The sequence below is a fragment of the Lontra canadensis genome, unplaced genomic scaffold (assembly GCF_010015895.1).
Source record: "Lontra canadensis isolate GAN:19392208 unplaced genomic scaffold, GSC_riverotter_1.0 scaffold66, whole genome shotgun sequence".
In the NCBI taxonomy this organism is placed as follows: Eukaryota; Metazoa; Chordata; class Mammalia; order Carnivora; family Mustelidae; genus Lontra; species Lontra canadensis.
Window position 1 is genome coordinate 9,499,422 of NW_022631060.1, and position 25,101 is coordinate 9,524,522.

General features: G+C 64.5%; 1 protein-coding gene across 1 annotated transcript in view; it reads left to right on the forward strand.

Moving 5' to 3' along the window:
• Positions 1 to 25,101, forward strand: part of OSBPL5 (oxysterol binding protein like 5) — a 48,967-nt gene that overhangs the window by 5,855 nt on the left and 18,011 nt on the right. Inside the window, exons 2-3 of the mRNA XM_032879746.1 lie at positions 20,910 to 21,066; positions 23,023 to 23,105. Of these exons, the coding sequence (XP_032735637.1) occupies positions 20,931 to 21,066; positions 23,023 to 23,105 (219 nt within the window). The 5' untranslated portion in view covers positions 20,910 to 20,930. The remainder of the gene's footprint in view (positions 1 to 20,909; positions 21,067 to 23,022; positions 23,106 to 25,101) is intronic.

A 25,101-nucleotide genomic window follows, 5' to 3' on the forward strand; every position in this document is an offset into this window, starting at 1 on the left:
CGGGGGCTCCGCAGTCCGCGCACTGGCCAGGAGTCCCTGCCCCTCCTCTGAACCGCCTCTGGCCGAGCGGCCCTGGGCAAGCCCCTGGAGCTCCAGGCCTTGGTTTTCTCATCCATGAAATGGGCGTCACAGTGGTGAGTCCTGGGCGGGAAGCCCAGGGCCGGCCGACGGTGCGTACCAAGCCCAGACCGCCCTCTGTGGGTTCAGGCACTGCCAAGCCCCTGGGCTCTTGGAACGGGGAGGGGCCGACTCCTTATCATCAGTTAAAACTGCGATTAATGGGCAATGCTTGTGAAATGTTTAAACACAGGAACCACACGAAAGGATACAACCCCCCCTCCCCCCGGGCCAAGGTTGTACCGTCCGGCTCTGGTTGCTTCAGGTTTAAAGCCCGGAAGGTCGAGCAGAGCACAGGGCCCTGACTGCCCACAAGAGCCGGCAGGATGCCCGGCTCCCCGCACCCCTGCCCCCCGTACCCCTGACCCCTGGAGACTTTCCCAGCTGGGCCCAACCTGTTTCCGTGTTTTGACTATATATGGACGGGTCCACAAACAAGTGCAGGGCCTCTGGCTGGTGTCCCCTTCCTGCCCTCTCTCCTTCCTCTTGGGTCTGGAGGCGCAGAGAACTCGCCAACGCGCGTCCGCGGCTGTCTGCGGTTCTTTTGGGTCGCGTGGTTCTTTTGGGTCGCGCGTCCCTGCTCGTCCTCCTTGCTCTGTGTAAGGTGAGGGCTGTTCCCACTCTGCCACCCAGGGGCGACCGGCTCGTTTCCATTTTATTCCATTTTCTCCCAGGAGTGCGTTCTGTGTCCGGGTCTCACCGGGCGCGGGGCCGGGAGCCCGCCCAGGGCATCAGCCTGAAGTGGGGTCTCAGGGTCCGAGGGTGCGTGCCCTCCCGAGCAGCCCAGCCGGATGCGGCCGAGTGGCCAATGGTGATGCTGTTGGGGGAGGGGATCGGTGAAGGACGCAGCGCGTGTGGAGCTCGAGACCCCCGTGCCGGGGTGGGTGAGCAGGGGCCGCGGCTCCCAGCAGGGCCAGGGTCCTGGGCCCGAGGCACACATTCTTAGCAACTCAGCTTACTCCCCCCGCCCGGGGACCCCACCCGCCACGTCCGTCCCGTGGGAAGACCACGGGCTCCCACCTCACTGGAGGGAGATGCCGTCCCCCCGGCGGCTCTCGGCGCGGGGCTGCAGGCTCAACGGCTCCTCCCGGGGGCGCGCGGGACAGAGAGGTTTGCCAGGGCCCCCTAAGGGGACTCTCGGTGACCAGCACACGCTGTGAACTAGAAACAGCAGATCCGTGTGGCACGATGACGCCAGTTGATGACCCACCTTAGACTTAAAATATGCCAAGACCGTAGAATTTACACTTCTCACCTCCGCGGAACAGACGAGCCGCAGGGGACAGAGGCAGTAACTGGGTGGGGGTCCTTCCGCGGCCTGCCTGGTTGTGCCTCCATGAAGCTGGGAGAAGCAGCAGCCTGACCCGGAGCCCACCAGGGTCCAGGGTCCAGGGTCCAGGGTCCCATTAAGCTCTGCTCTGAGCCGGTCAGAGTACACAGGCCCCCAGAGGGACCTGGGCTACGGCCAAGGGTGCAGGAGGAGGGGCATGAGACGGCCACGCCCCGGACCACGGGGTGCCCCTCCCTCCACAGTGGCCGTTTTGAAACCAGACGTGGCCTTTCCTCTGGGCAGGATGTGGTCGATGCCGCAGTGGCTGTGGGTGCTCATGCCCGCCGGCCTTTCTCCGGGGCGGCCGCGTGGGGAGTCCTGGGGGCCGTCAGGGTCGGCCCTCCTGCCCCGCCCTCTAGAACTCTGGCTGGGGGCGGGGTCTTCCAGGTCCCCGCCCCGCTACGCGCGCAGAGCATGGGGAGGAGGACTTCAGCGGCCAGGCCAGCGCCGTTCAAACGCCCGGAGCCCGGCGGAGGAAGAGCGGGCAGTGCCGGGCGTCCCTGCGTGGAGCTGACCCCGAGAGCTACGGAGGCGCGGCCTCGACTCTGCAGACCCCGCCCAGAGCGGCAGCCAAGAAAGGGGAGGACGTCCTGCAGGCAATGGACGTGGGCCCAGCACTCCCAGCGCGGCCGGCTGGGGGCGGGGCGGGTGGTCCCTCGGGCGCGACCCCCGCGCGGACCACGGCTGCCGCCTGCCGCGGGCCGGCCAGCCTGTCCCCCCCCGCCAGAGGGCACCGGCGCTGCCGGAGCGAATGGCAGGAGGAAGACGCGCGGGCGACGGACTGTCTTCCCGACCCGTCATGACTTTGAACCGTGTCTGCTTCTCAGTTTATTTTTAAATCTCGAAAGCGCAGGGAACACGCCGCTTATCCCGGGCGCCCGGAGCAAGAGTAACCCCGTGGGGCACCTTCGGACGCACTCAGTGAGTTAGCGGGCCCCCAGGATTCCTCAGGCTTTAAGGTGTGGGAAATCATTTAACCCTTTCCTGGCAATGATTCATTTTACGAGGGATGAACATTTTTTGAAGGGTTTGAGATGAACTCTCTCTTTTAACCCTGTGAACACACCAGTGCACCGAGCCCTACCAGCATCCCCGTCTGATGGATGCGCACGTCAGGCCTCGGAGAGGCAAGAACGCCCGCCTGCGACCCTCCTGCGGGGGTGCGGAGGGGACGGGGACCGCCTGGCCACGTGCCCCGCACCCCGCGCGTCCGGGACTGACGGTCCCTCTACTAAATGGCCCCAGACCTTTCCTGATGGCTCATGTTGCTGTTTGTTTTATTTTCTTCTTTTGAGAGCTTGTTTCTGCTTCGAGCCTGCTCCGGTCGAGGCAGCCAGATAAGGAAGATTGTGGGGAGGGTGTGCAGACCCCGAGCTGGTGGGGCTGCAAGGCGACCCGAGATTTGTCCGCGAGTGGAGAGCAAGACCGCGAGCGGACGTGTGACTTAGCGGCCGGGATGGTTGGTGTCCCTGTGTTTGTTCTCGCCCAGGGTGTCGCGGGGACAGGCGTCCAGTGCACACTCCAGGGCGCACAGGTGCCTGCTGTGTTCAGGCTCGGGAGGGCTTGTCCAGAAGCTCTCGGTCAGACGCCGCCAGCTTCCCACAAAGTGTGAGCGGGGGAGGGGGACGGCGGAACCCAGGGCGGACGGCAAACGTTTGCAGGCGGACGGGACGCCAGCCTGGACCCTACAGGTGCAGCGCGTGGTGGGTCTGGTTGTCCCTGGAGGGTGGAGGGCGGGCGGGGCGCCGCCTGGGGCTGGCATTCCGGGCAACCCGGGTTCTGACCCGGGTGGGGGCACGGCCCTGGTCTAGAAAAGTCATGAGGCCGAATGTCTGGCTGGTTTTCTGTATTTACATGTTATTTTATGGCTGAGACCCCACCTGTCAAGGCAGGGCCTGCTTGGGAGGAGGGAGCGCGGGCCCCTGGCCAGGGTGGGACCCCACACTCTGAGCGGCTTCTGGCGTTTTCAGGACGCCTTCCGGGCACTTTTCGGGCTTTCCATGGCTAAATTTCTCCACCACCGTCTGCACTGTTACTCTGAAGCGCGGCTCTGTAAATCCGCTCACTTCTTTTTACATAAGCGAATTTGTATCTAAAAAGAACCTTTCAGTTGTTGCAACAGCTAGAAAATCCTCATCGTCTGTCATACAGAGCTGGGGACCACGCAAAGCCAGGAGCGGGTGGTCAGTGCCACGGACTGAGACAGAGGTCGGCAGGACAAAGACCAGACTCCCCTCCCTTGTCACAGGCAGGAGGCTGGAAAGAGACTGTGGAGAGAGGAACACTGTCCCCAAGACCAGCGAGGATTGCAGTGTGGCCACTGCCGGTGGCTCGTCTGCTGTCTGCCCACGTTTCAGGGAGTGTGGGTGACGAACGCATTTGGAGTCTGGCTCTGGAGGCAGAGGGGGCCCATGGTGGCCCCTTCCAGGGGCTTCCAGAAGCCGTCCGGGTGGGATGGACGGGCTGCTGCCAGACCGCAGGAGATGACCCAGCCTTGGGGCTGCAGTGTTGCTGCGTTGCCTAGAGACCCTCCCCAGGAGACCGGCTGGCATCTGCAGAGTCATGGGCCCCGGTTTGATGCTGGGACGGTGTCTCAGCCGCACGGGACTGGGAGGGACGTGGGAGGCTCCTCACGGGGGACAGGGTGAGGGGCTGATTTGGACGTGCCCCAGATGGGGCACAGGGACGGTGGCTGTTTGAGCGGAGCTGCCTGCCGTGTCACTCTCCTGCAGTCTGGACAGTGTCCAGAGGGAGAGGATCCTCGGCCTCGTCCTTGGGGCAGGGGAAGGAAGCCCCACTCAGCTTGGGTTCAGGCCACTCCTGCTCACAGCTTTGACCTTGAGCTGAGGGCCTGTGTCGGGCAGGGACTGCTGTAACAAGGGACCGCATGCTGGGCGGGGACCCACAACCACAGAAGCCTCCTAGCATCTCCCAGTTCCAGAACCAGGAGTCCAAAATCCAGGTGTGGGGAGGCTCGAGGAGAGGATCCTTCCTGCCTCATCCAGCTTCTGGGCTGTAGCTGTCCCTGGGCAGTGGCCACATGGCTCTAGCCTTTCCCCTGTCTTCATGGGGCCCCTCCTGTGTCTCTGTGTGTCCTGTTCTCATACAGGAGCATAGTGGTCGGGCCAGGCCCACCCTCCTCCCCTGTGGCCTCGTTTTCCCTTGGTCACATCTGCAAAGACCTTCCTTCCAAGGGTGGCCACATTTGGGGGTCCCAGGGTTAGGATGTGGGACATATCTTGGGGGGGACACCATTCAACCCACGGCACCCGGGAGAGGGTGGCCACAGCGGGCAGCATCCGGGAGCTCGCTGTGATCCAGAAAAGGGAGAGTTAAGAGCCAGGCTCAGCTCACCAGGGTGATGGAGAAATGAGGGACGGTTCCACCTCTCACACGGAGGTGACACGGGTATGGTCACACCGTCTTCCCAGCGATCCTGGGTGTGGGTCCAGGAGCTGCCTTGTGTTACACACGAGAGCTGAGCTGGGAATGAACACAGGTGTGACCACTGGGCAGGACATTCACCCCACGAGGGAGGGGGTATGCCCTGCGCCCCCTCACCAGTGTGTCCATGTGTTTCCACAGCACCCACCCACGCTGCAGGAGGCCAGGGTCTTTAGCCTCCAGGCCCCCGCCCTGCCCCTGAGATGTCCCTGCCCCTGAGCCCCTCCCGGCCCACGGCTCCTTGCATCCTGCGGCGGCAGGCGTCCAGGCCTGGGTGCGTTGTGGGTGCCCACATCCAGGCAGCAGCACAACTCTGTCCCCGAGGCTCTGAATTCTTCCCACTGTGCGGCTCTCTGCTGTCCCCAGGCCTGGAGGGGGAGCCCGAGGGAGGGCCGCTGTGACCAGGGCACCCAGCAACCAGATCGTATCCCTCAAAGAGAGCCACCTCCAAACAGAAAAGGAGAAAACAACGCCCTGGGACTCGGGACCCTGAGAACATCTCCTCGGTGCCCCTCTGCAGGGGGGCTGCTGTTCCGGACATGGACACATGCACTCACACAAGCTCTGGTCCTGAAGCCCCTTCCCGTCCGGATCCAGAGCGCTGCCCCCGGGACAGCTGTGCCCTCGGGGGAGGCCAGGCTAGCGGGGGGCATGGTGGCTGCTCGGGTCACTCCCAATGCGCTGACGGTGTGTGGCCCCATGTTCACATGTTGTGTGCACACGCCCATGTGCGGCTGTGCGAGTCCAGGGTGGAGGCAGTGAGCACTCGGGGTGGAGAAGGGAGGCACGCAAACCCCGCACCCTTGGGTGCCAGCAGCTGTGCCCTGGAGCGCATGGAGAGTGTCCAGGACCAGGCTGGGGCGGTGGCTGCCCGCAGACATGTCAGGTCGGGGAGAGGTGGTGATGACCAGACAGGCAGGAAGGGACAGGAGGCTGCCCTTGCCTTGGGGGAGCTCCGACCTGTGCTGGGGCCGGGGTGCTCGGTGGCACTGACGACCTGCCGGGGGGCTGTTGGGAATCGCATCTGCCCTGGGCAGCCAGGCGGCTGTGTGTTAGGGCCGGCACCTCTGAAAGGGGCTACGCTGAAGGTTGGGGAGTCCTGAGTGTTGGGTTCCCAGCCAGTGGGAGTGCACAGTCTCGGGGGGCTGCAGGCCGCAGGGACTCTCCGCGGTGGCGGCTGCTTCCTCTTCCCCATCGTGGTCGCGCCAGCTCTGGGTCCTCAGCACCTTCCCTGTCTCGGGGAGGTCCGGGGGCCTCCACCCAGCTCGCTGTCACCTTTTCTGCAGAGGTGACTGGCTCCTTTTCAGTGTTTGAAACTCTGAGCCTTCCTGGGGAGATGGGACTCGCATGGGCTCGTTTCTTCTCTTGCTTGAAACCTTTTAAGAAATTTTCCTTTTACGTCTTCCAGAGAACGCTTTCAGCTTCTCCTTTTTCACCGTAGAGTGTGGAAAATGTCAGATACACCCAGAAGCAGAGGGGACGGCGGAACAGAGGACCCTGGGCACCCCGCGGTCACTGACGCCAGCCAGGCGGTGTTGCATCCACCTGAATGCGGTTCAAATAGCTTTCTGTGCTCTCCCCCCTTTTTCCCTCCCCCATGTTGTGTTTCTTGGGCCACTTGCCTTTGTCAGCACTGGCAGGGAGGGAGGCGTCTGGAGGAGCACAGCCTGTGGACTGTGGGAGGGCGCCGGGCCCCCCAAGGCTCCCCTCCAGGTCTGCGCCCCGTTCCCGGGACAGGGCCCTGTGGCCACCCAGCACTGCAGAGCACAAAAGGCAGGGAAGGTTCTGGAGCTCACCCTCCTCCCAGAGACCCCTCATGAGCTAGACCTCCCACAACACGCCATTTCCTCCTTCCACAGTGGTGGGCTTCGGGGAGCAGAGCCCCTAGCTCTGCCTGCACTGGTGGGCCCCACCCTGGCGTACCCCCCGTCTGTTCTTGGCCACTCAAGCGAAAGAGAGGTCAGTGGTTCAGCCCAGTGTGGCTCCTAGGCGCCTAATGTATACACAGCCCAGTGGGCTGGACCCTCAAGGAAGCATTCGTTAACCTGCTAGTCGCCCAGCACTGGCTGCGCCCCGGCCCCCCTGCGGCCCCCCCAGGATACAGGCCCTCCCTCCTCCTTGCTTCCTTCCAGCTGGTGATGGCTCTGCTGGGGCGTTTTCTACTGTAAAGCCACTCGCGCTTATCATGGGGGCCGAACAGATGGGGGAGGCCTTTGTCACACACACTGGTTTACACACAGACGGATGACGACCGTCCTTGTCATCGAGGCCCCGCCTGGCGCCGTGGCACTTGGCTTCTCCTGAGCCCCCACCCCACCCAGTTGCCAGACGCGGATCCCGCTGCCCTTGTGCGACCGCGTGTATGACCTCGGCGCCCCACCGCCCACACACACCCGTGCGTGGCGTCCTCCTCCTGCGGATAACACCGCAGAGCACGTGTCTCACGCAGAGACCAGGAGACGGGATTTTAGTCCCGACAGTGAATCCTCGGAAGATCCGAGCGCGGGTCCGGCCTCGCTTTGACGGACGGCCCCTCCTCTCTCCCTCCTTCCGTCTGCCGCGTCCACAGTGCCTGCCTCTGAGCTGGGCCAGCGGTCCGTCACCGGGATGACCGGCAGGGTACGGCGGGCGGCGGGGGTTCCCCAAAGCGGAGCGCTTCCCACCGACCTGCAGACCACGATCTGTCACTGTGGTCCGGACTGGTTCTGTGACGAGGCTCCCCCCACCCCCACCCCACCCTGGGCAGCTCGAGGTCAAGGGCAGCCCCCTGCCAGGCCCCCCGGAGACACAGTATAAGACGCGTCCACTCTGAGGGCTGCGGACGAGCAAGCACGCCTGCTCCAGCCTCTTCCAGGCTCCGTGGGGCCCTCAGGACCCCGCCCCAGGCAGGTGCCTGGGGCTCCTGCACAGTCAGGACGACACCCACCCCCGGTACCCTCGGGACGGGGCGAGGCATGCAGCGGGTCCCTCCTGGTGTTGGTGGAAAAGCCGCCTCTGCCAGGTCCACGGTCTCTCCCAGGTCAAGCCCAGGTGCCTAGATTTGCTGAGGGGGAAGCGGAAGGCTGGAGGTCGCGCAAGTGGGCAGATTGCCCGGGAGCCGTGCTGGGGCGCCCGGCTCTCTGGCCGTCCCCAACTGAGGATGTCAGTCTGTAGTCCTCGCTGGGGACAAGGCTAGGGGGCGGCTGTCGCACCGAGACCCCTCTGTCCTCCACTGAGCCTGGTCTGAAATCCCAGCCCCTGTGCGGCGGGCGTGGCAGAAGGGAGCGGGAGGCACGTGAGTAAATGGAGGTGCTGCCCCCCACGGTGAAGGGTGCTCCACGCGACCCCATGCTCTGGAGGTCCGTGCTTCTCTGTGCCACACGCTATTTCCCAAGCCCCACAGCTGCCCCCAGACTCCCCTCTCGTGCCGAAAAGAAACCTGCCCACTCCCAGGAACCCCGGGCACACACCGGCGCCCGCCGGCCACTAAGCGGTCCTGCTGGAGACGCGTGACCAGAAGTACGGTGGAAACCCGGTGTCGAATCAGACAGCCAGGGCCAGACCGGACGCCCTGTCCCCAGGTCCAGCCTCGGGGCCCGTGGGGGCCTCCTGGCCTCCTCCCGGGCTGGACGCTCTCCTTGCATCTTCTGTCACCCCTACACTCAAGGGCCCTGCAGGTCCACTGCCAGGATCCCCTTCTGCCCTCCTAGAGAGTGCCCTGGATCCCCCTCCCTGCATGAGCTCCAGCAGACACCCAGATGGCTCTCTGGGCTCCTGGGGCCGAGGCGCTGGGGCTGGTGTGGCCCAGGCAGGCCGGACGGATGGTTCACAGGTGCGGCTGCTCCCAGGGACCGTGTTTGGAGCAATTTTCAAGCTGATCCTGGATAGCTCTCAGCCCACCCAGGTCCTCCGGGTGTGCCGCCGATTGGCACGACCTTCCTCCAGTGATGAAGCAAAGGCACGTGATTAGCACCCGTTCCAGAAGGTCCTGGCCCCGACCCTTCCTAGACTTGGTGCTCTCATCAGTAAGACGTGCACTGGGTTCTTGCTGGTTTGGGCAGGGCCTAAGGGTTTGAGTCTGGAATACCTTCTCCAGAAGTTGGCTTCCAGCTCGCACCGACCCCCGGGATGCCAGGGCCCTGATGGACATGGCCATTCCGAGTTGTGGGGTCCTGAGCTGGCCCTGGGCAGAGCCAGATCCAACCCACCACGGCCAGGCTCAGCACCCAGGGAGCCGTGCTGGCTTGCTGGAAGGTTCCAGGGTGGGTGGGTGGCAGTGAGCTGAGTGCTGAGGGGGTCCGCTGCCGGGGCTGGAGGAGGACGTGGGCAGCAGCGAGGCACTGTTGGCCCAGGGACAGGCAGAGGTGGCGTGGCCAAAGGCACAATGACCGAAGCTCTCTGGCTTTGGGGGCCTGGTGTGGGAGCAGGCCAGCAGGAGTGGCCAACACCTTCTGGGGCTCGCTGGGGCTCCTGGTAAAAGGGCAGGGGCAGGAGGGTCTGGGGCATCATGCGGGAGATGGCTGGAGCCCTGAGGGGGCGAGGGGGCCACCCTCGATCCAGGGCCACCCTGGATCTGCGGAGGGTGCTTGGCGGCAATGAGAGGACCCAGGAGGTCATCGGCCTAGGCCAGGCGGGTGTGAGAGGCCTGCGCGGTGGAAACAGGAAGCAGGTCGGGGGGGTTCCTGCAAGCGGAGGGGAGCACTGCACACCTTCCCGGGCTGGTTGCATCATGGCAAACCCCTTCACCCCCATCCCGGAGGCTCCATTGGGAAACCCTGCAGGGAGTTGAAGGGTGACCCCCAAAAAGATAGACCATCATCCTAACCCCAGAACCGTGAAGGTGTCCTTACTTGGTAATTTGGGACTCACAGATGGACCAAAGTGAAGAGTCTTGGTATGAGTTCATCCTGGATTGTCTGGTGGATCCTAAATCCAGTGACTTGTAGGAGACAGGAGAGGGAGTTTAAGACAGACACACAGGGACGGGGCCACGTGACCTCGGAGGCAGAGGCTGGAGGGACACGGCCACAGCCTCGGACGCATGGAGCCCCTAGGGAAGAGGCGGGAAGGACCGTCCCCTCCGAGCCTCCAGAGAGTGCAGGGCCCTGCCCACACCTGGAGTTCGGACTTCCGGCCTCCAGAACCGGGACAGAATGAATGACCGCAGCCAAGCTGTCCAGCGAGTGGTCAGCTGTCCGGGAGGCCCCAGGACACTCATGCACCCCGCTTTGGGGAAACTTGTTAGATGTCTTCCAGAAGCCTTGAGACCCAGTAGAGCCGCCCTCCCCCCGCCTCCCGGCCACCTCTATTGTCAGCGGCCAACACGGGGGCGGACTTGGGGCTCGCTGGGCGGCTTCTCAGCTGGGGGAGGAGGAGGGGGCCAGGGCCCTGTGGGGGGAGCCCTCCAGGCCTTCTGCCTCCACCTCCACCGGCTCCCGTTGGCTCTGGGGGGATGTCCAGCATTCTGCCCTAGTTAGAGGGGAGAGCCTGGAGGGGAGGTCACGTACTCACTCCATGCGGGGCCCTCCCACACACCGGATGATCCGGGAGTCTAACCCCACCTGGCACCAGGAAACCACTGGGATGCTCCCCCGAAGCATCACCACCAGGGGCTGGGACAGGCTGTCCCTTGACACCGAGCTGAGGCTTCTTGGACCGATGGAGTGTGCCCAGGGCTGGGTTCCCTGCGGTGCCCACACAGGCAGGCATTGCTGGAGGGACTGTGGGCTGTCAGTACCCAACCTGGTGGGCAGGTGTCCGTAAAGCCCACCCCGACCCGGAAGGACACGTCATGACCCGGGGCCGGCCTCCTGTCACTCTTGGTGTCATTTTAGCTGTCACCTGCTGTTGACGAGGTGCCTGCTGGCGCTTCATGCCTTGGGACTTGTCATCTCCTAGTGTGAGCAGCGTGTCTGGGAACAGACCAGATGCAGGCTCAGATCCCAGCCCTGAGAGCTGTGGGGGGGCTCAGCCTTGGGGCTCCGGCTCTCCAGGGGTCTCTGGACCCTTCTCCGTGTCTCAGTGACTCCACTGGACAGCTCCCAGGTGGCAGGATTTGGGGCTGTGTGGCCTCTGCTTCAACATCTGGAAAATGGGCTCAGGCGTGCCCACCGTGCTCCAGAGAAAGGCTCGTGGGTCCCGGGCCAATGCCACATGGCTTGGGGTGAGCCGGGGTCCCATGGGAATGGTGCTCGGTCGTGAAATTCAGCTTTTTAAAGAAGACACAGCAGCCCTCACCTAGCACTGCCACAGCTCCTTCCTGCACAGCGCCCCGCCCCACCCCCCAACGTATTGCTTTCGCGGGTGAGTCCGAGTCCCCGCGTGGACGGGCCGCGGCGTGCTTCCCCATCAGCCTGTAGGGGGCTGGGCTGCCAGCACGCTTTGGTGGTCTTGAAAACGTGCATTCGCATTGCTGTGTGGACCTTTGTTTTCATTTCTCTCAGCCTCTTTGGGGACCCTTGGCATGGTCCCCCCATCCTCCTGTTTTCTCCGGTCAGGCTGTGACACTTTCTCAGCAGGAAGCCAGGTGACCTCGTGCAGGCTTGGCTCAGGACTGGGATGATAGGCTCCCGGGGGGGGCAGGGGGCTGGTGGCCGGGACTGGGGGCCTGCAGACTTGGCCACCACACCCTGGAGATGCCAGGTCACCTTCCTGGACGGTCCCTTACCATGGCAGGACAGGAAGAGGGTGCTTGGCTCTGTGCCGGCCTGGTCTCGCCAGACTCGCCGGCTCACTTTCTGCGCCAGACACGTGACTCCTGACAGAACCAGTTTCCCCGTACTCTGCCAGGGAGGGGCAGGGGGAAGCCGGGGCTGTGGGCCGCCTGCAGCCTGACTCGGGGTCACCGCCAGCTGCCACAGTCGGTTACCCCAGAAGGGCCTGGAAAATAGGCTCCCTTCACACCCCAGCAGCTGCCCGCCCAGCCTGTCAGCAGGGGAGCAAGGCCTTGTGCTGGAGGCTGAAGGGAGGGGGCCTTGGGCCATGCGAGACCCCATCGGCTTTGCCCAGGAGAGGTGCGGACAGCCGCTCCCCTGATGAACGCAAACCCGCAGGGCCCGGCCACACAGCACATAGTGGGCGCTCTGGGCTGCGGGAGCCGGCCAGTGTTGGACCCACTGCATGCAGCACCTGGAAGCGGGGGTGTGAAGGACAGCCGTCCGCCCAGTGGGGTTGAGGGCTCTCCTCCAGGGCCGACAAGGCCAGGGGTCCAGCAAGGAGTCCACAGGCAGCCCCACAGACATTCTGTTCTGCTCTGGCTCTCAGGACAGTCCCAGCAGCTGTGGGGCGATCCCCGGGGCTCAGCGTCACCCGCCCTAGGTGAGCTGCCGGTCGGGGGCCTCCCCTAACCAGCCCCATGCCCCAGGCAAGTCCACTCATCCTCGGGGCCTCAGTTACCGCATCTGTGGAATGGAGAGAAGGCAGGAAAAGGGAGCATTTGGGGTCCTTTTGCTTTCAAGACGTGCATCCTCTCTGCCCCTGGACAAAGTGGGAGGCGGGGGGGGAGGGGATTGTGCCTGCCGCCCTCCTCTGACTCACTCCGCATCCGGGGCCGGTGAGGACACAGTGCAGGGGTGGCGTGTGCACGTTGGTGGACCTTCTGCCGTGTGAGAACTGGGACTGATCGGGGAGGAGGGAGTTCCTGGTTTATGCAAGGACTGACCTCCGAATCCGGGGAAGCCAGGCCTCCCTGTGGCCCCTCCATCCACGCGGCTCGAGGGGTGACCGAGCCCCGAACCCCCGTGAAACCTGTGTCCACCTCAGTGCTGTGCAGGCATGAGCTGGAGCCCTTCTGGAAGCCCAACTGTGTGGGGCACCAGGGCCGAGGGGCTGGACCTGTGTGCTGGGGCGGAAGGGAGTCTGGGGTCCATGAGACTCGTCCTGCCATTGGCAGGAGCGGTCACGGCTCTGGGTGGCTTTTCCGCACATGAGGAGTCCTTGGTGGCCCCTGCTAGCAGGGGAGGCTCCGCTGGCCATGCAGATCCAGAGGGTGGAGAGGAAAGCAGGGGCTCTGCTCCCCTCAGTGGGCAGGCGGGGCACTTGGTACCCATATTAAGGCTGCTAGAGCAGCCTGAGCGTCATTTGCAGGAGCAGAGGAGACAACGGGGGGCCAGGGTTCTGCCCCTCCAAGGCAGGAAGGCATTCCCGCCCAGATCTGGAGCCTCATTCCCAGCAGAGGAGAGCGGGGGCTTCATTAGGAAAGGAGCCTTCCCCCCAACCCGGGTGCCCATGTGGCCATGGGTGTGTGGAGTCTGAAGCCGGGCATTAAGGAGGGAGCCGCAGAATCGCACGCCAGGTGGGCAGCCGTCCGACGTGTCTTCTGTGATATATTTTGAATAGTTAGTTCTGGGCACAATTTTATTTTTATTTATTTATTTATTTTTAAAGATTTTATTTATTTATTTGACACAGAGAGAGAGATCACAAGTAGGCAGAGAGGCAGGCAGAGGGGGAGGGGAGCAGGCTCCCTGCTGAGCAGAGAGCCCGATGTGGGGCTCGATCCTAGGACCCTGGGATCATGACCTGAGCTGAAGGCAGAGGCTTTAACCCACTGAGCCACCCAGGCACCTCTGGGCACAACTTTAATCATGTTGACCCAGGCTCCTGCTCATGCTTCTGTCTCAGCCCTCCTGGGGCCAGACCTTAGCAAAGCAAAGGTGCTCTGTGGACGGGAGGCAGCTGCAGCCAGAGTGGGGGCAGGACAGGAGCCGGCCGAAATCCCACTGTGTTCCAGGGACCTCCCACCTGGCCCGTGTCCGCGGCCAGTTCTGGGACATGACAGCTGCATAATTACTGCTCAGCGTCCGCCAGCCCGGATTCCCCCGGGGCTGCGAGCAAACCGAGGGTCCCCGCGTGCACGTCGGCCCGGCCACCAGGCTCGCTCCAGCTCTGTCTGAACCCTCCCTCAGCCTGGCATCGCCAGGTGGTGGCTTCCGTGGGGACGGCTCCCTATGAAGGGAGACCGCGCTGGTTCCCGCGGGCCCTGGCGCCCAGCCTCCCCGGGACCCGCGGTGCACCTGTGCTCCTCAAACACCGGGCTTCCTTCCTTAGGGCTTAGCGTTAGCCCCAGTAATAGTGCACCCCTGGCTGCTGCCTCCCCCTCCCCTCCTCTCCACCCCCCGCATTTCTTCTGTTCTCACTGTGGGGCTCCAGCCTGCGATGACTCCCGGCGATGAAGGCGAGAAGAGAGAGCAGCCGATGTCTGGGTGTACGGGTCAGGGTCCTCCTGTGTGTGTGATGGGGGTGGGGCTGGAGCAAGCCAGAAGGCCGGGAGCTGGGAGCCCCCAGCAGCCTCCCAGTCGCTGGCTTGCTGCCATGCCACAGGTGGGTGGGGGGACACTGCCTGTCCCGCGGTCCAGGCTTCCCCTCTTTCTGCCAGGGGAGGGCCCCAAGACCAGGCTGGGCTGGCACACATGGTGGCATCGTGAAGGTCCACTCACAACCGGGACCAGCCTCGGGGACAGACCAGTTGGATTTCTGTTGTGGGAAGGCTGGACATCACATTTCCACAGACCCCACATGCCCAGCAGCCCAGGACCAGGGGCTGTGCAAAGGGGGTCCTTCGAGATTGGGGGTCTGTCTCCTCGAGTGCACCAGGGCGTCCCCACCCAGTGCCGAGCATCTTGGGCCCAGGCAGGCTGGCATTTAAGACAGCCCACAAGAGCCCGTGAAGGAGAGAGGGCGCGGAATGGTCCGGCCATCCTGCGGGCCACCCCGTCCTAAGATGCGAGATGTGCAGAGTGGGAAGCCGCTATCTGAGCAGGGAGGGGAGAAATCAGCCCGAGGGCTCAGCCTGCTGATGGAGCCCGGCATGGCGGGGGTGTGTGGAGGGGCCCGGCCTGGCTTCTCCTCTGCACAAGCAGGTCCTTGGTAGGACTGTCACTAGGTGGGTCCCTGCCCGGGCCTGCTCCCGACTACTCAGCCAAGGGCTGATGCCCCCGTCCAGGGCCCCAGCAGGGTTGGGTTCCTCCTGCACTCCCCTCCACCCTGCCAGTCCTGCCCCATGTCCTTGTCCCTGCTGTTTTCTGGCTCCTTCAGGGAGGGGTCCCCACGCTTACCTACCTGCTGACCCCAGAGTCCCCTGACGGGAACAGCTGCAGAGGGTCCCGAGGGGGTGAGGGGGTTGGGCAGTGGAAGAGACCAGGCGGGGGAGTCTGGAGGCGAGCATAGGCTTGCCCGAGCTCCTGGGGCTCTCCTGGGGTCAGCAGCGCTTGGCCATCTGCAGCCCCGGGGTCCCGGCCTCGGGGACAGTGAGGAACACGTGAGCTTCATCTCCCGGCTGTCGGTGGCCCACTTTGTCCAGCTTTCCTGTCAGAGCCCGCCCACCCTCGAGGCTCCAGCCCCACGGGGAGGGGAGGTGAGCAGCGTGGGCTGCAGATGGCCATGTGCCCGGCTCTGGCCACGTGCCTCACTGTGGCAGCCACCAAACCGCCTGTCTGCCCCACAACCAGGGCAGCGGTGACCCGTGGGGACAGCAGAGGCCCCCCAGGACAGAGGCTAAGCCCCCCCGAGATGGGGGGTGAGAGCATCTCTCCTAGAAGAGGATGTGGGGCCTGAAGCCCCCTCCCTCTTCCAGGCGTGGACACTGAGAGTGGTCCGGGGCCCCCTGCAGGCCTGGGTCGCCCAGCTGGGCTCCCAGTGGCCCCGTTCTGGTCGCCCTCCCCACCACACCCCTGCCCCAGAGAGCACCTCTGCTGAGCAGCGGCATCTGAAAATCAGTGCCCTTGCTGTTGGGACAGAGGGCAGGGTTGAGGAGGGACATGGTGAGGTCAGGCCCGCAGGGGACCACGTGGAGTCCTGCCGGGGGACCAGGTCCCCTAGAGCTGGGTGGGAACAGTGTGTGCCGGGGAGGGCGGGTGGGCGCGTGCCAGGGCCCGGTCTCAACCCCCAGCCACATGGCCCGGCTGAGTCAGCCTGGGAACACCCAGGTCAACTAGCCACTTCCTGCCGCTTCCCCAGGGCCCAGCCACACTTGGTGGCCATATCTGGGAAGTGTCTCTCCCACCCAGGCTCCTGCCACCACCAGCCTGGCCCCATCCACTCCTTTCTGGGCCTGGGCTCGGGCCTCCAAAGTACAGGAGACTCGGGGCTTGACGCCGCATCGCTAGAAAGGGCAAGGGAACGGGTCACGCTGCGGGCCCTCCCCTCACCATTTTCCCTTTGGGGGCCTTGGTTTCTGCATCTTGAAAACAGGATGGTGAGGTCTGCCCCCGATCTCTCCTGTACCGTAGGCATCCCGTGCGGTGGAGGACAGGCATGAAGGGGCCCATCCCTGGACGGACTGGAGACACCCCAGCTCCAAAGCCCCTTAGGCCCCAAACACCCCGGCCCAGATGCATCGGGGTGGGCACGGCACGGCCCCGAGGGACCGGCTCCCACACCTCAAAATGCATGCGGGCACTCTGCAGAGGCTGCGGCTCCCGTGGCCCAGTTTGAGACAGTGGTCGCTGCCGCCCGGGGACTGCAGCCCACCCAGCATGCTTCTGAACCCCTGCTGGTGTCTGCTCTCTGGAAGGGCCATCACTGCTGGGCTGGACCACGAGGTGGCCTCCGTGGGGGGCTCTGGAGCCCCGCACGGCTTCCCACCGGCAGGGTCCTCGGGGTCACGAGCCTTGGGACCTGCTGAGCTCTCCGTGGCGGGGAGGCTGGAGAGCCAAACGGGTGGTATCACGTCGCTTCATCCCTGAGCTGCTCCGTGATTCTGGAGTGTTCTCTCCACAGCCTTTCACAGGCCACCAGGCCCAGACAAAAGTACAGGCACAGCCACGTTGGTGGTGCCATAGCTGTGGCGGTCGTGGCCAGACCACAGGCACCCGTGTCTCCTGCTCCCACCAGCGACGGAGAGGAACTTCCATTCACAGACAGGTGCTCGGAGGTACCCGCGGCCTAGAGAGGCCCATAGCCGTCAGAGTCTGGACGCTTCTCCCCAGCTCTGTGTGGCCCCCAGACCTCTGTGGGGTGGAATGTGGTCAGAATTGTCCCCCCACTTCTGTGCCTGCGGCGGGGATGGAAAGTGAGTTTGTTCTACTGGATTCTGCTGGATTCCTTCTTGGCCTCAGCCCTTCCCGCTGAAAGCCGGGGCTTGGCGAGTTTGGGCCCAGATAACCAGGCCGTGCGTCCCGCCTGCCGAGCCCCGATAAGGCACCAGTGACCTTTCTTTATAAGGATCTCATTGTTCGGCCCGAAGGTGGGCGTCTGGGTGGTGGTGGAGGGGACCGTGCTCGGTGGCAGGAAACTGCCCAGGAGGCAGCTTGCAGTGGGGGGCAGGGCACTGTGCTGGCTCTGTGCCCACGCCCCAGGCCTCGCTCTCGGCCAGTGGGCCTTGGCTCAGAATCAGGGAGCCTGTCACCTGGCAGGTCCCCAAACAAGTGTTTGAACTCAGGAACATGGGGCTGGCCCAGGCCTCCTGTACCTGTCTGCTCTGGGCCAGCCCCACGTGGGACCCATGGCCCACGGATGTCCGGGGGCTCTCATGCCCCAGGTGGGAGACTGGAGGGAGTACCCCTGAGCCCTTGGGCAGCTGGAGCCCAAGCCCAGGGAGCCTCCCAGCAGGCGGTGAGGGACAGCTGCCCGTCGTGGGTGCAGCCCTGGCAGGGGGCTAGCACAGGGGGGGCTGTTTCCTCATCTCTCCTCTCTTCAGCCCTCTCTCCCTCCCCTCGGGCTCCGGGGTGGCTTGGGAGTGGGGATGCCCCTCCCAGGGCCTGTGGGCCTTCAGTTTTCATCGTGAGGAGGACACCCAGCGTCCGGGTCGGTAGTCCTGGCAGCCCAGCAGCCTCCCGGTGCCCGGTCCCCCGGCCCCCATCCTGCCTCCTGCCAGCACCCAGAGCGCAGGGCTCGGTCCTTGGCCACACGGGGCTCTCTGATGCTCAGGCCCCATGCCACACCTGGCTTGGCAGGCAGGCGGGAACGGGAAGCTCTCTGGGGCTGCGCTGCAAATCCGCCCCAAACCGACCCTGGCCACCTCTCCGGGATCCGCCCCTGACCCGCAGGAAAGGAGGAACGGGGGCCGCTTGTCGTGTGGCCTTTACGCACCCCAGGGACTTCCGGGGTCCCCAAGCCCTGAGCCATGCTGCAAGCCCCTACTCCGGGCTTGTGTGGGATAGACAGTGAACAGGACAGACAGACACCACCCCCTCTCCTAGAGTGTGCGGCATCCTGTGGGGAAAGGGCGAGAGAGGGACACCAGAGAGAAGGTTCTAAACTCCCAGTGCTATGTGGAGAATTTGCCTATGTGAGGGGAGAGGGGGGCAGCCCTCCAGGAAGTGACATTTAAGCTGAGTGTGGGAAGGACCCAACCAGGCAGAGATGTGGGCCGGGGCATTCCAGGGAGGCCCTTGGGCACGGGCTCTGCATTTTCCAGGGACAGAAAGGGGCCCGTGTGGCCGGGACAGTGAGTGGGAGGAGGGGCGAGGTCGTGGAGGGGCCGGGAGACGGGGCGCAGAGGGGATTGAGTCTGGACCGTGTTCCGCCGCTGGGGAGATGTGACCTGGATTTACTTTTGCTGTGGATCAAACGGCATCCGCTCCCCAGCATCTCGCCCCAGCCTCGACTGCAGCGGAGAGAAGCACCCAGTGTCCACTGCAGCCAGGGCAGGCAGTGGGACGACCAAGAGAGCTGTGTAGACCCTGCCGCCCTACTGAGTAAGAGTGCTGCCCGCCCGATCCGAGGGGGCTCACGGGGGCCCAAGCACAGGTGTGGGGCGTCGAGACAGAGGGGATGCCCACTGGGGCACACCTGCACTGCGTTCAGGTGGGAGGGCGTCTGTGCCCGCAGTTAGGTCATTTAAATGTCACCTCTGATGGATCTGATTGGGAGTCACCTGGGTCACCTCTGATGGCTAAGAGAGGGGAGGAGGGATATCAGGCTGCTCGGCTGACTGGATGGAAGGATCCATGGAGGAGGGAGGGAGGGAGAGATGAGAGGTCAGGTGGACAGATGGTGGACGGACAGAGAGGCGGATGAGCGGACGGACGGCATGTGGGCAAGTGAACCGGTCAATAAACAGATGAGTGGGTGGCTGGGTGTTGGGTAGATGGACAGATAGGTACGTGGGAGGAAGGAAGGGTCAGCAGGTGGATGGAGGGTGGGGAGAGGAGGAGGAGGGGGGATGGCGTAGGTGGTTGGATGGGTGGATGGAGGGGAGGAAGGAAGGGAAGAGAGAAGATGGTGTGGGATGGTGGGGAGGGAGGACGGCATAGATGCATGGGTGGTGGAGCTCACAGAGTCCCATGGCCATCAGCAGTGCCAGGAGAAGGCCCGCTGTAGGGTCTGAGAAGGCCGCCAGGATCCTCGTGCCCTCCCCACTCCACCCTGCATGGAGCTGAAGCGGCTGTGAGCTGGTCTCAGACGATGTGGGCGAGACTCAAGCCCTAGCAGAGGCTCCCGGGGAGGGAGGCCTGCCTGTGCCACCGGCCCTCGTGGCTCTCCCGGGGGCCCCTCTAAGTCCAGGTCATGCCTGACTAACCTGGCAGGCTGCCCCTGTCCGCTGACCCTGCCGCGCAAAGGTGGGCCGCCCAGACGCCCGCCCTGCTGGCCTGGCACGGGGGCTGCTGGACGCTGAGCCGAGGCCTAGGAGTGCGGACGGGAGCGGGATTCCGCAGTCGGTCCCAGGGGCCTCAGGCTTGGGCCTGGCAATTTAGTAGCTGTCTTGACCTTGGGCCAGAATCCCACCCTCTCTGAAAACCAGTTTCCCTGTCTGTAAAAGCACGAAGGTGACAAGCTCAGCCAGGTGACAAGGTTAAGAAAGGAGGGTCTGGAGGGCCCAGGGACCCTTCACTTTGACCCCAGGCCGGGGGCCCGGAGGAGGGTCTGGGGCCGCCATGAATGCTTGGGGGCCACCCTGCCCACCCCCGAAGTCCTGTCTAGTCCCCCTCTCCCACCAGGTCCCAGCTCCGTCCTAAAAGGCCCAGGGACTTGGGAGGAAATGGGGCCTCTGTCCTGGGCCTGGCGGGAAGCCGTGGGCCCACCCAGTGAGATGGCCCAGGCCCCAGACCTGGAAGTGAGACGGCTCAGTGGGCCTTTCCCAAGCAGGTCCTCAGGCAGTGGACAGAGCACGGGAATGGGAGCCAGAGTCCCTATCCGGCACCACCCCCAGCCGTGACCATGGGCAAGGCCTTTAGCTCCTCGAGCCACCATTTCCCCATCTGTAGCATGAGCTGTCAGCCCCAGGGACTTACCATCACTGGTCACCTGCTTGTGCCAGGCCCGCCCAGGACCCCGCTGTGAGGGGACAGGGGGACCCTGGAGGAGGCCCAGGCCCGCTCAGGGGTGCTGGGCTGGGTGGCCCCGGGGCTGTTTCAGGCTGGCTTTGGGGCGGGAAGGAAGCCCATTCGGGAGTGCCTGCTTGGGGGGTGTGAATTAGGGCACTCCTGGCTTTGCACACCTGTGCTCTCTCTGCGTGAAGCCGCTGGGGCGCCAGCAGCGGAGACCCCCGTGGAGGAGCCCCAGCAGCAGGAGGACAGATCGAGAGAGTGCACGGCGCAAGGTCCCAGGGCAGCGGCCTCAGGCCGGATGGGCAGCCCAGCTCCCCCTGGTGCTCTGGGCCACCCGTTCCCTCTCTGGGGGCAGCGCTCGGCCACCCCCCCATGTGTATCAGCAGCCATCTCCCCACCGAGAGCCCCGTCACCAGGGAGGGAAGGTCTGGAGGCCCGGCATGGGTCAGTGGCATATCTCAGGTCCCCATGGCCGAGGCCTGGGTCCGACAGAACCAATTTAGTGCCGGGCCTGGGGGCGGGATGCTGGCAGAGAGCGGTCCTGCCGCACCCGTGACGGGCCGCACTTGGCTGGGCTGGGTCCTCCCTCGCCTGCCCTGGTAAGCCCAGCCATGGCCTTCCCTGGGCTGCGGGCCCCCCACTGGCCCGCGGGCCCCCCAGGCTCTCCTCGTCTGTTTCTGAGACGCCCCAAGTGACCGGGTCACCCCTGCCACGCACCCCCAACCCCAGGAAGTGCCTCTGTCCCCCGTCAGGGTGGGTGGGAGGCTGCCAAACTGGGGCCACCCCTGCTCTGCACATGAAGTGTGACTGCGTCTCTTCCTTCCTTCCAGAAGCCTCCCAGTGCCCAGGCCATGAAGGAGGAGGCCTTTCTCCGCCGCCGCTTCTCACTGTGTCCGCCCTCCTCCACCCCCCAGAAAGTCGACCCCCGGAAACTCAGCCGGAACCTGCTCTTCGGTGGGGAGAATGAGCTGTACCCCCTCAGCCCAGGTCAGCACCGGCACGGGCTGGGGGACGGTGCGGGCTGGGGCGGCCCCTGGGGCCTGGGTCCTCCCAGCTTTGCGCGCGGCTCTGGGACCTCAGGCGGGTCCCTTCTCCTCTCTGTGCCATCCCAGCTAGTGCGGGCGACAGCCTTGCTTGGCTAACCCCTGCCTGGGTGCTGGGCTGTGCCATGTGAACGAAGGGTTAGCAGGGCACTGGAGCCCTGGGACCGTGGGGCCAGGTGACGGTCTCTTGGCCGTGGAGGTTGGCAGGGGGCCTCCCGGCCCCGGCTGTGGGGGCACTCGTCTGTGGAGAGGCAGTGTGGAGGGGCGGTCTCAAACCTAGCCCCCCAGGACAGGCAGCCTGAGTCCCAGCCACCTGGGGCCAGTGGCAGGACCTCCAGGGCCTCAGTTTCCTCATCTGTAAAATGGAGATATTAGTACCCCAGTCCAGACTGGGGCTCTCATGCCTCTGGTGATAAAGCACTGAGCCCACAAGGCACAGGGCACAGGTCACCTGCACCTGCTGGTGCCTTCCTGGTTCCAGGTGCTCTGTGCCCCATCACCTGATTTCGCACGGCCCACCCAGTGGAGCCTAAGTTGAGCGTGCTGTCCCTGTCTACGACTGCTGCCCCCAGAGAGGCCGGCCTTTCCTCCCGTCCCGTCCTGGGAGACCTCGCCTCCTCCCACAACGGTCCCTGCCTGGCCTCCTCCAGCCCCCCTGGCCCTTGCCCACTGCCTGCCTGAGGAGGAAAGAGAGCGATACCTGAGGCCTTCCTGGCTGCGGTGTCCGTCCTGTCCCCGGAGACCCCGGCAGAGCCTCAGGCCGACACGCCGTCAGGACTTGGGGGTTTTTGGGGACCCCCGCCCAAAATCCAGAAGCAGATATGGAAAAAGGCCACATAGAAGATGCCTTGTCAGGTGACATGGGCCAGAGGCACGGGACAGCTGGGGAAATACATCCGACCTCCATTCTCTGCTGCCCTGTCCTCCGGAGCCCGGGGAGGGAAAGGACAGGTCCCAGTTGGTGGCCAGTCTCAGGGGTCTTTGGTCCCCCGAGGGGCTGCCCCATGTAGTGTCGGCCCCAGCAGGCAGGGACCTTCTCCGGGAGGAGAGGAGCGGACAGGTCCTGGGGACAGGGGTGAGGAGGGAGGCGTGAACGGAGTAGACAAACCGGTCGGTACCCTCCTCTGACTGCCGCAGGGACAGAGCTCCTCCCTTGCGGGCTCCAAGGGCCCCCAGTCCTCCCAGGCCAGCAGGTAGCGCCCATACTGGGAGGTGGCGGCAGCAGGACAGGCCGTTGAGTTGAGGGGGCCTGGAGGGAAGGGCGCCCTGGAAGCAGAGCAGAAAGCCCCTGTGCCCCCAGCCCGCCCCGCCAGGACGGTGCTCCCCCTTCCCGGAGCAGGGACCCGGCAGTAAGCTGGAGGGTGTAGCCGCCGCGCCTCCTCAGAGCCCCCCACCCCGTCCCCCGTCCCCTGGCCCACAAACCCATCTGGAAACCCGCTCCAGAATAGATGGGGCGGGGGAAGGGTGCCTGTTTCCCCCAGATTGAATCCAGACACCTGCCGGGCCGCTTCCCTGCGAGAGCCAAGCTCCCAGGGGGTCAGGGCGAGAGGGGAGACCAGGCATGGTCCGGGCACCCTGAACCCACCACGTGCCTCGGAACTGGACACCACATTCTTCCTCTGAAAGCGGGGAGCCTGGCCTTGTGGGACCCCAGAGGATGTGCTGCACCAGCACCCCGGGTGCCTGGGCTCCTCCTGCCGGTCCTGGGAGCTGGGCCTCTGCTCCAGGGTCCCTCCCAGCGAGGGACCCCGGCTGGTGGTGGTAGATCTCGGCTGGCTTGCTGCCTTGCCCAGGGGGCCTGTGGCCCACCCCTCTTCTGCCTCATGGGAGACTGGGTGCCAGCCGGAGGGGCCAGTCTGCCCATCGCACCCTGGTCCTCACCTTGGCCACTATCTTGCAGGGAAGGACATGGAGCCCAACGGCCCACTGCCACCAAGGGATGAAGGGCCCCCGACCCCAGGCTCTGCCACAAAGGGGCCGCCGGTAAGAGCCTGGCTGTGGGAGGGGTCAGGGACAGGGGGTCTGCCCAGGGGACAACAGAAAGTAGCTTGGGGGGTGGGGGGAGCAGGGGCACCGGGCCCAGCCCGCCGTCCCCAGCCCATGTGTGCTAAGAGGAGCAGCTCTCGACCCCGCATCTGGGGAGGCTGGGACGAGGGGCAGAGGGACAAACAGGGCTTTTCAGCTGGTTTATCGGGACCCCCTTCTTGGCATAACACAGGCAGGGAGGCCGGGAACTGGAGAAGGTGGGCTGCTTCGTGGCGTTTAGGGACAGAACGTACCATAAGAGGAGGCCTTGGAGTCTTTCTGTTGTAGGGAACCCCCGAGGGACGAGCCTTCCCTCCCTCCGCCTGTGACTTGCTGTCCCTCCACCAGGGACGCCCCTCTGCAGGGGTCAGGGTGAGTCCTGGCAGCACACGCACACTCCCATCCCACCCGCCGCGTGCTGCCCAGCCCAGCCCCTCTTTACCCGGGCCTGGCTTTGCCTCTGCAGGCAGAATCTGGGTTCCGGGAGGGTGCCGAGGCCCCGGGCACCGCGTGCAGCTTTCATGCACACCCTTCTTCCCCCAGAGGGTGTCGGGCCCCCAGACATGGTGGGGGTTGGTGGCTCTTGGTTCTGGTGATGGGGCTGGGGAGCAGTGCAAACAGACCCCAGGTCCCCCCTGCCCAGCCCCCTGCTGCCCCGTGTGCTCTCGAGTGACGGCCTCACTGCTCGCGGACCTCGTGCCCTCGTCCATCACATGGGGCTTTGCTGTGGCTCGCGGGGTCTGTCCCCGCGTCTGCCTCAGGCGAAGAAGAAACCAGACCTTTGGGGCGTGCACCCCGCTCTGGAGCCCGCGTTTCCCTTTTTCCCTTCCTGGGCCCCAGGGCAGCCAGCTGCGGGCGGAGCCGCCAGAGCACACTTATTTTCTTACTTATTTTATGTAAGTAAGACTTTTTTCCCCCATTTTTCATTGCAGTAAAATATACATGCCCCCAATTTCCTGACCTGTGTGTCTCTAAGCCCAAAGCTCGGGGGCATCAAGCACAGTCACACTGTGGTGCAGCCGCCCCCTGTCCGTGACCGGAACATTCTCTCTCCCCAGACAAAACTCCATCTCCTAAGACCCCGACCCCGTCCCTCCCCCAGCCCTGGCACCCACCGTCCACTCTGGATGAATTTGACGCCCCTAAGGACCTCATACACGTAAATGCTGCAGCATTTGTCCCTCCGTGTGTGGCCTGTTGCACTCCGCATCACGTCCCCCAGGTCCATGCGCCCTGGCTAGTGTCAGAATGTCCCGCCTTTTCAAGACTGGGGCGTCCTCGTGCCCGGACGGACACTTTGGTGGCCCGTCCGTCTGTCCCTTGGCAGTCGGCTTATTTATTTCCTTAAGATATAAGCTTCTGGCACAAAAACACTGAAAACGTAGTCGCGTCCTTCTACAACCCAATAAAACACAAACACCGTCAGAACCACATGACCGGGCTCAAACCTGAGCCCCTGTGCCTGTGCCCCAGTAATTAGGTCTGAGCTGCCCGCGGGGCCAGGGGGAGAGCGCGATGGTCCTGGTGGGGGGCAGCACCAGACAAAACGAGTTAAACCTGCAGCACGCCAGAGCCTGGGGTGGGAGGCGGAAGGGAGGGCTCCCCTGTGCACCTCCAGATTCCCAAGGGCGGCTCGGGGCTGCTTCCAGAGACACAGCCCGAGAAAGACATACGCTAGGGTGATGCTCCGTATTTTATAAGGTGGAATCCGAGTGTCCCAAAACCAGCCGTTGAAAGTGGGTTCAGGGACATTCAGTGCGTCTGCCGTGCCTTGCAATCACCGCCTCTGTCTAGTTCCAGAACATTCTGGTCCCCCAGCCCAAAACCCCGCCCCCTCACCAGCCCCGCGGCCCTGACTCCGCCTCGCGTGGCCGTGGCCTTGCCCGTCTGCAGGTTTCGTGCCGATGGAATCATGCGGCAAGTGTGGTCTCCATCCTCCAAGCCTGCTCCGAGA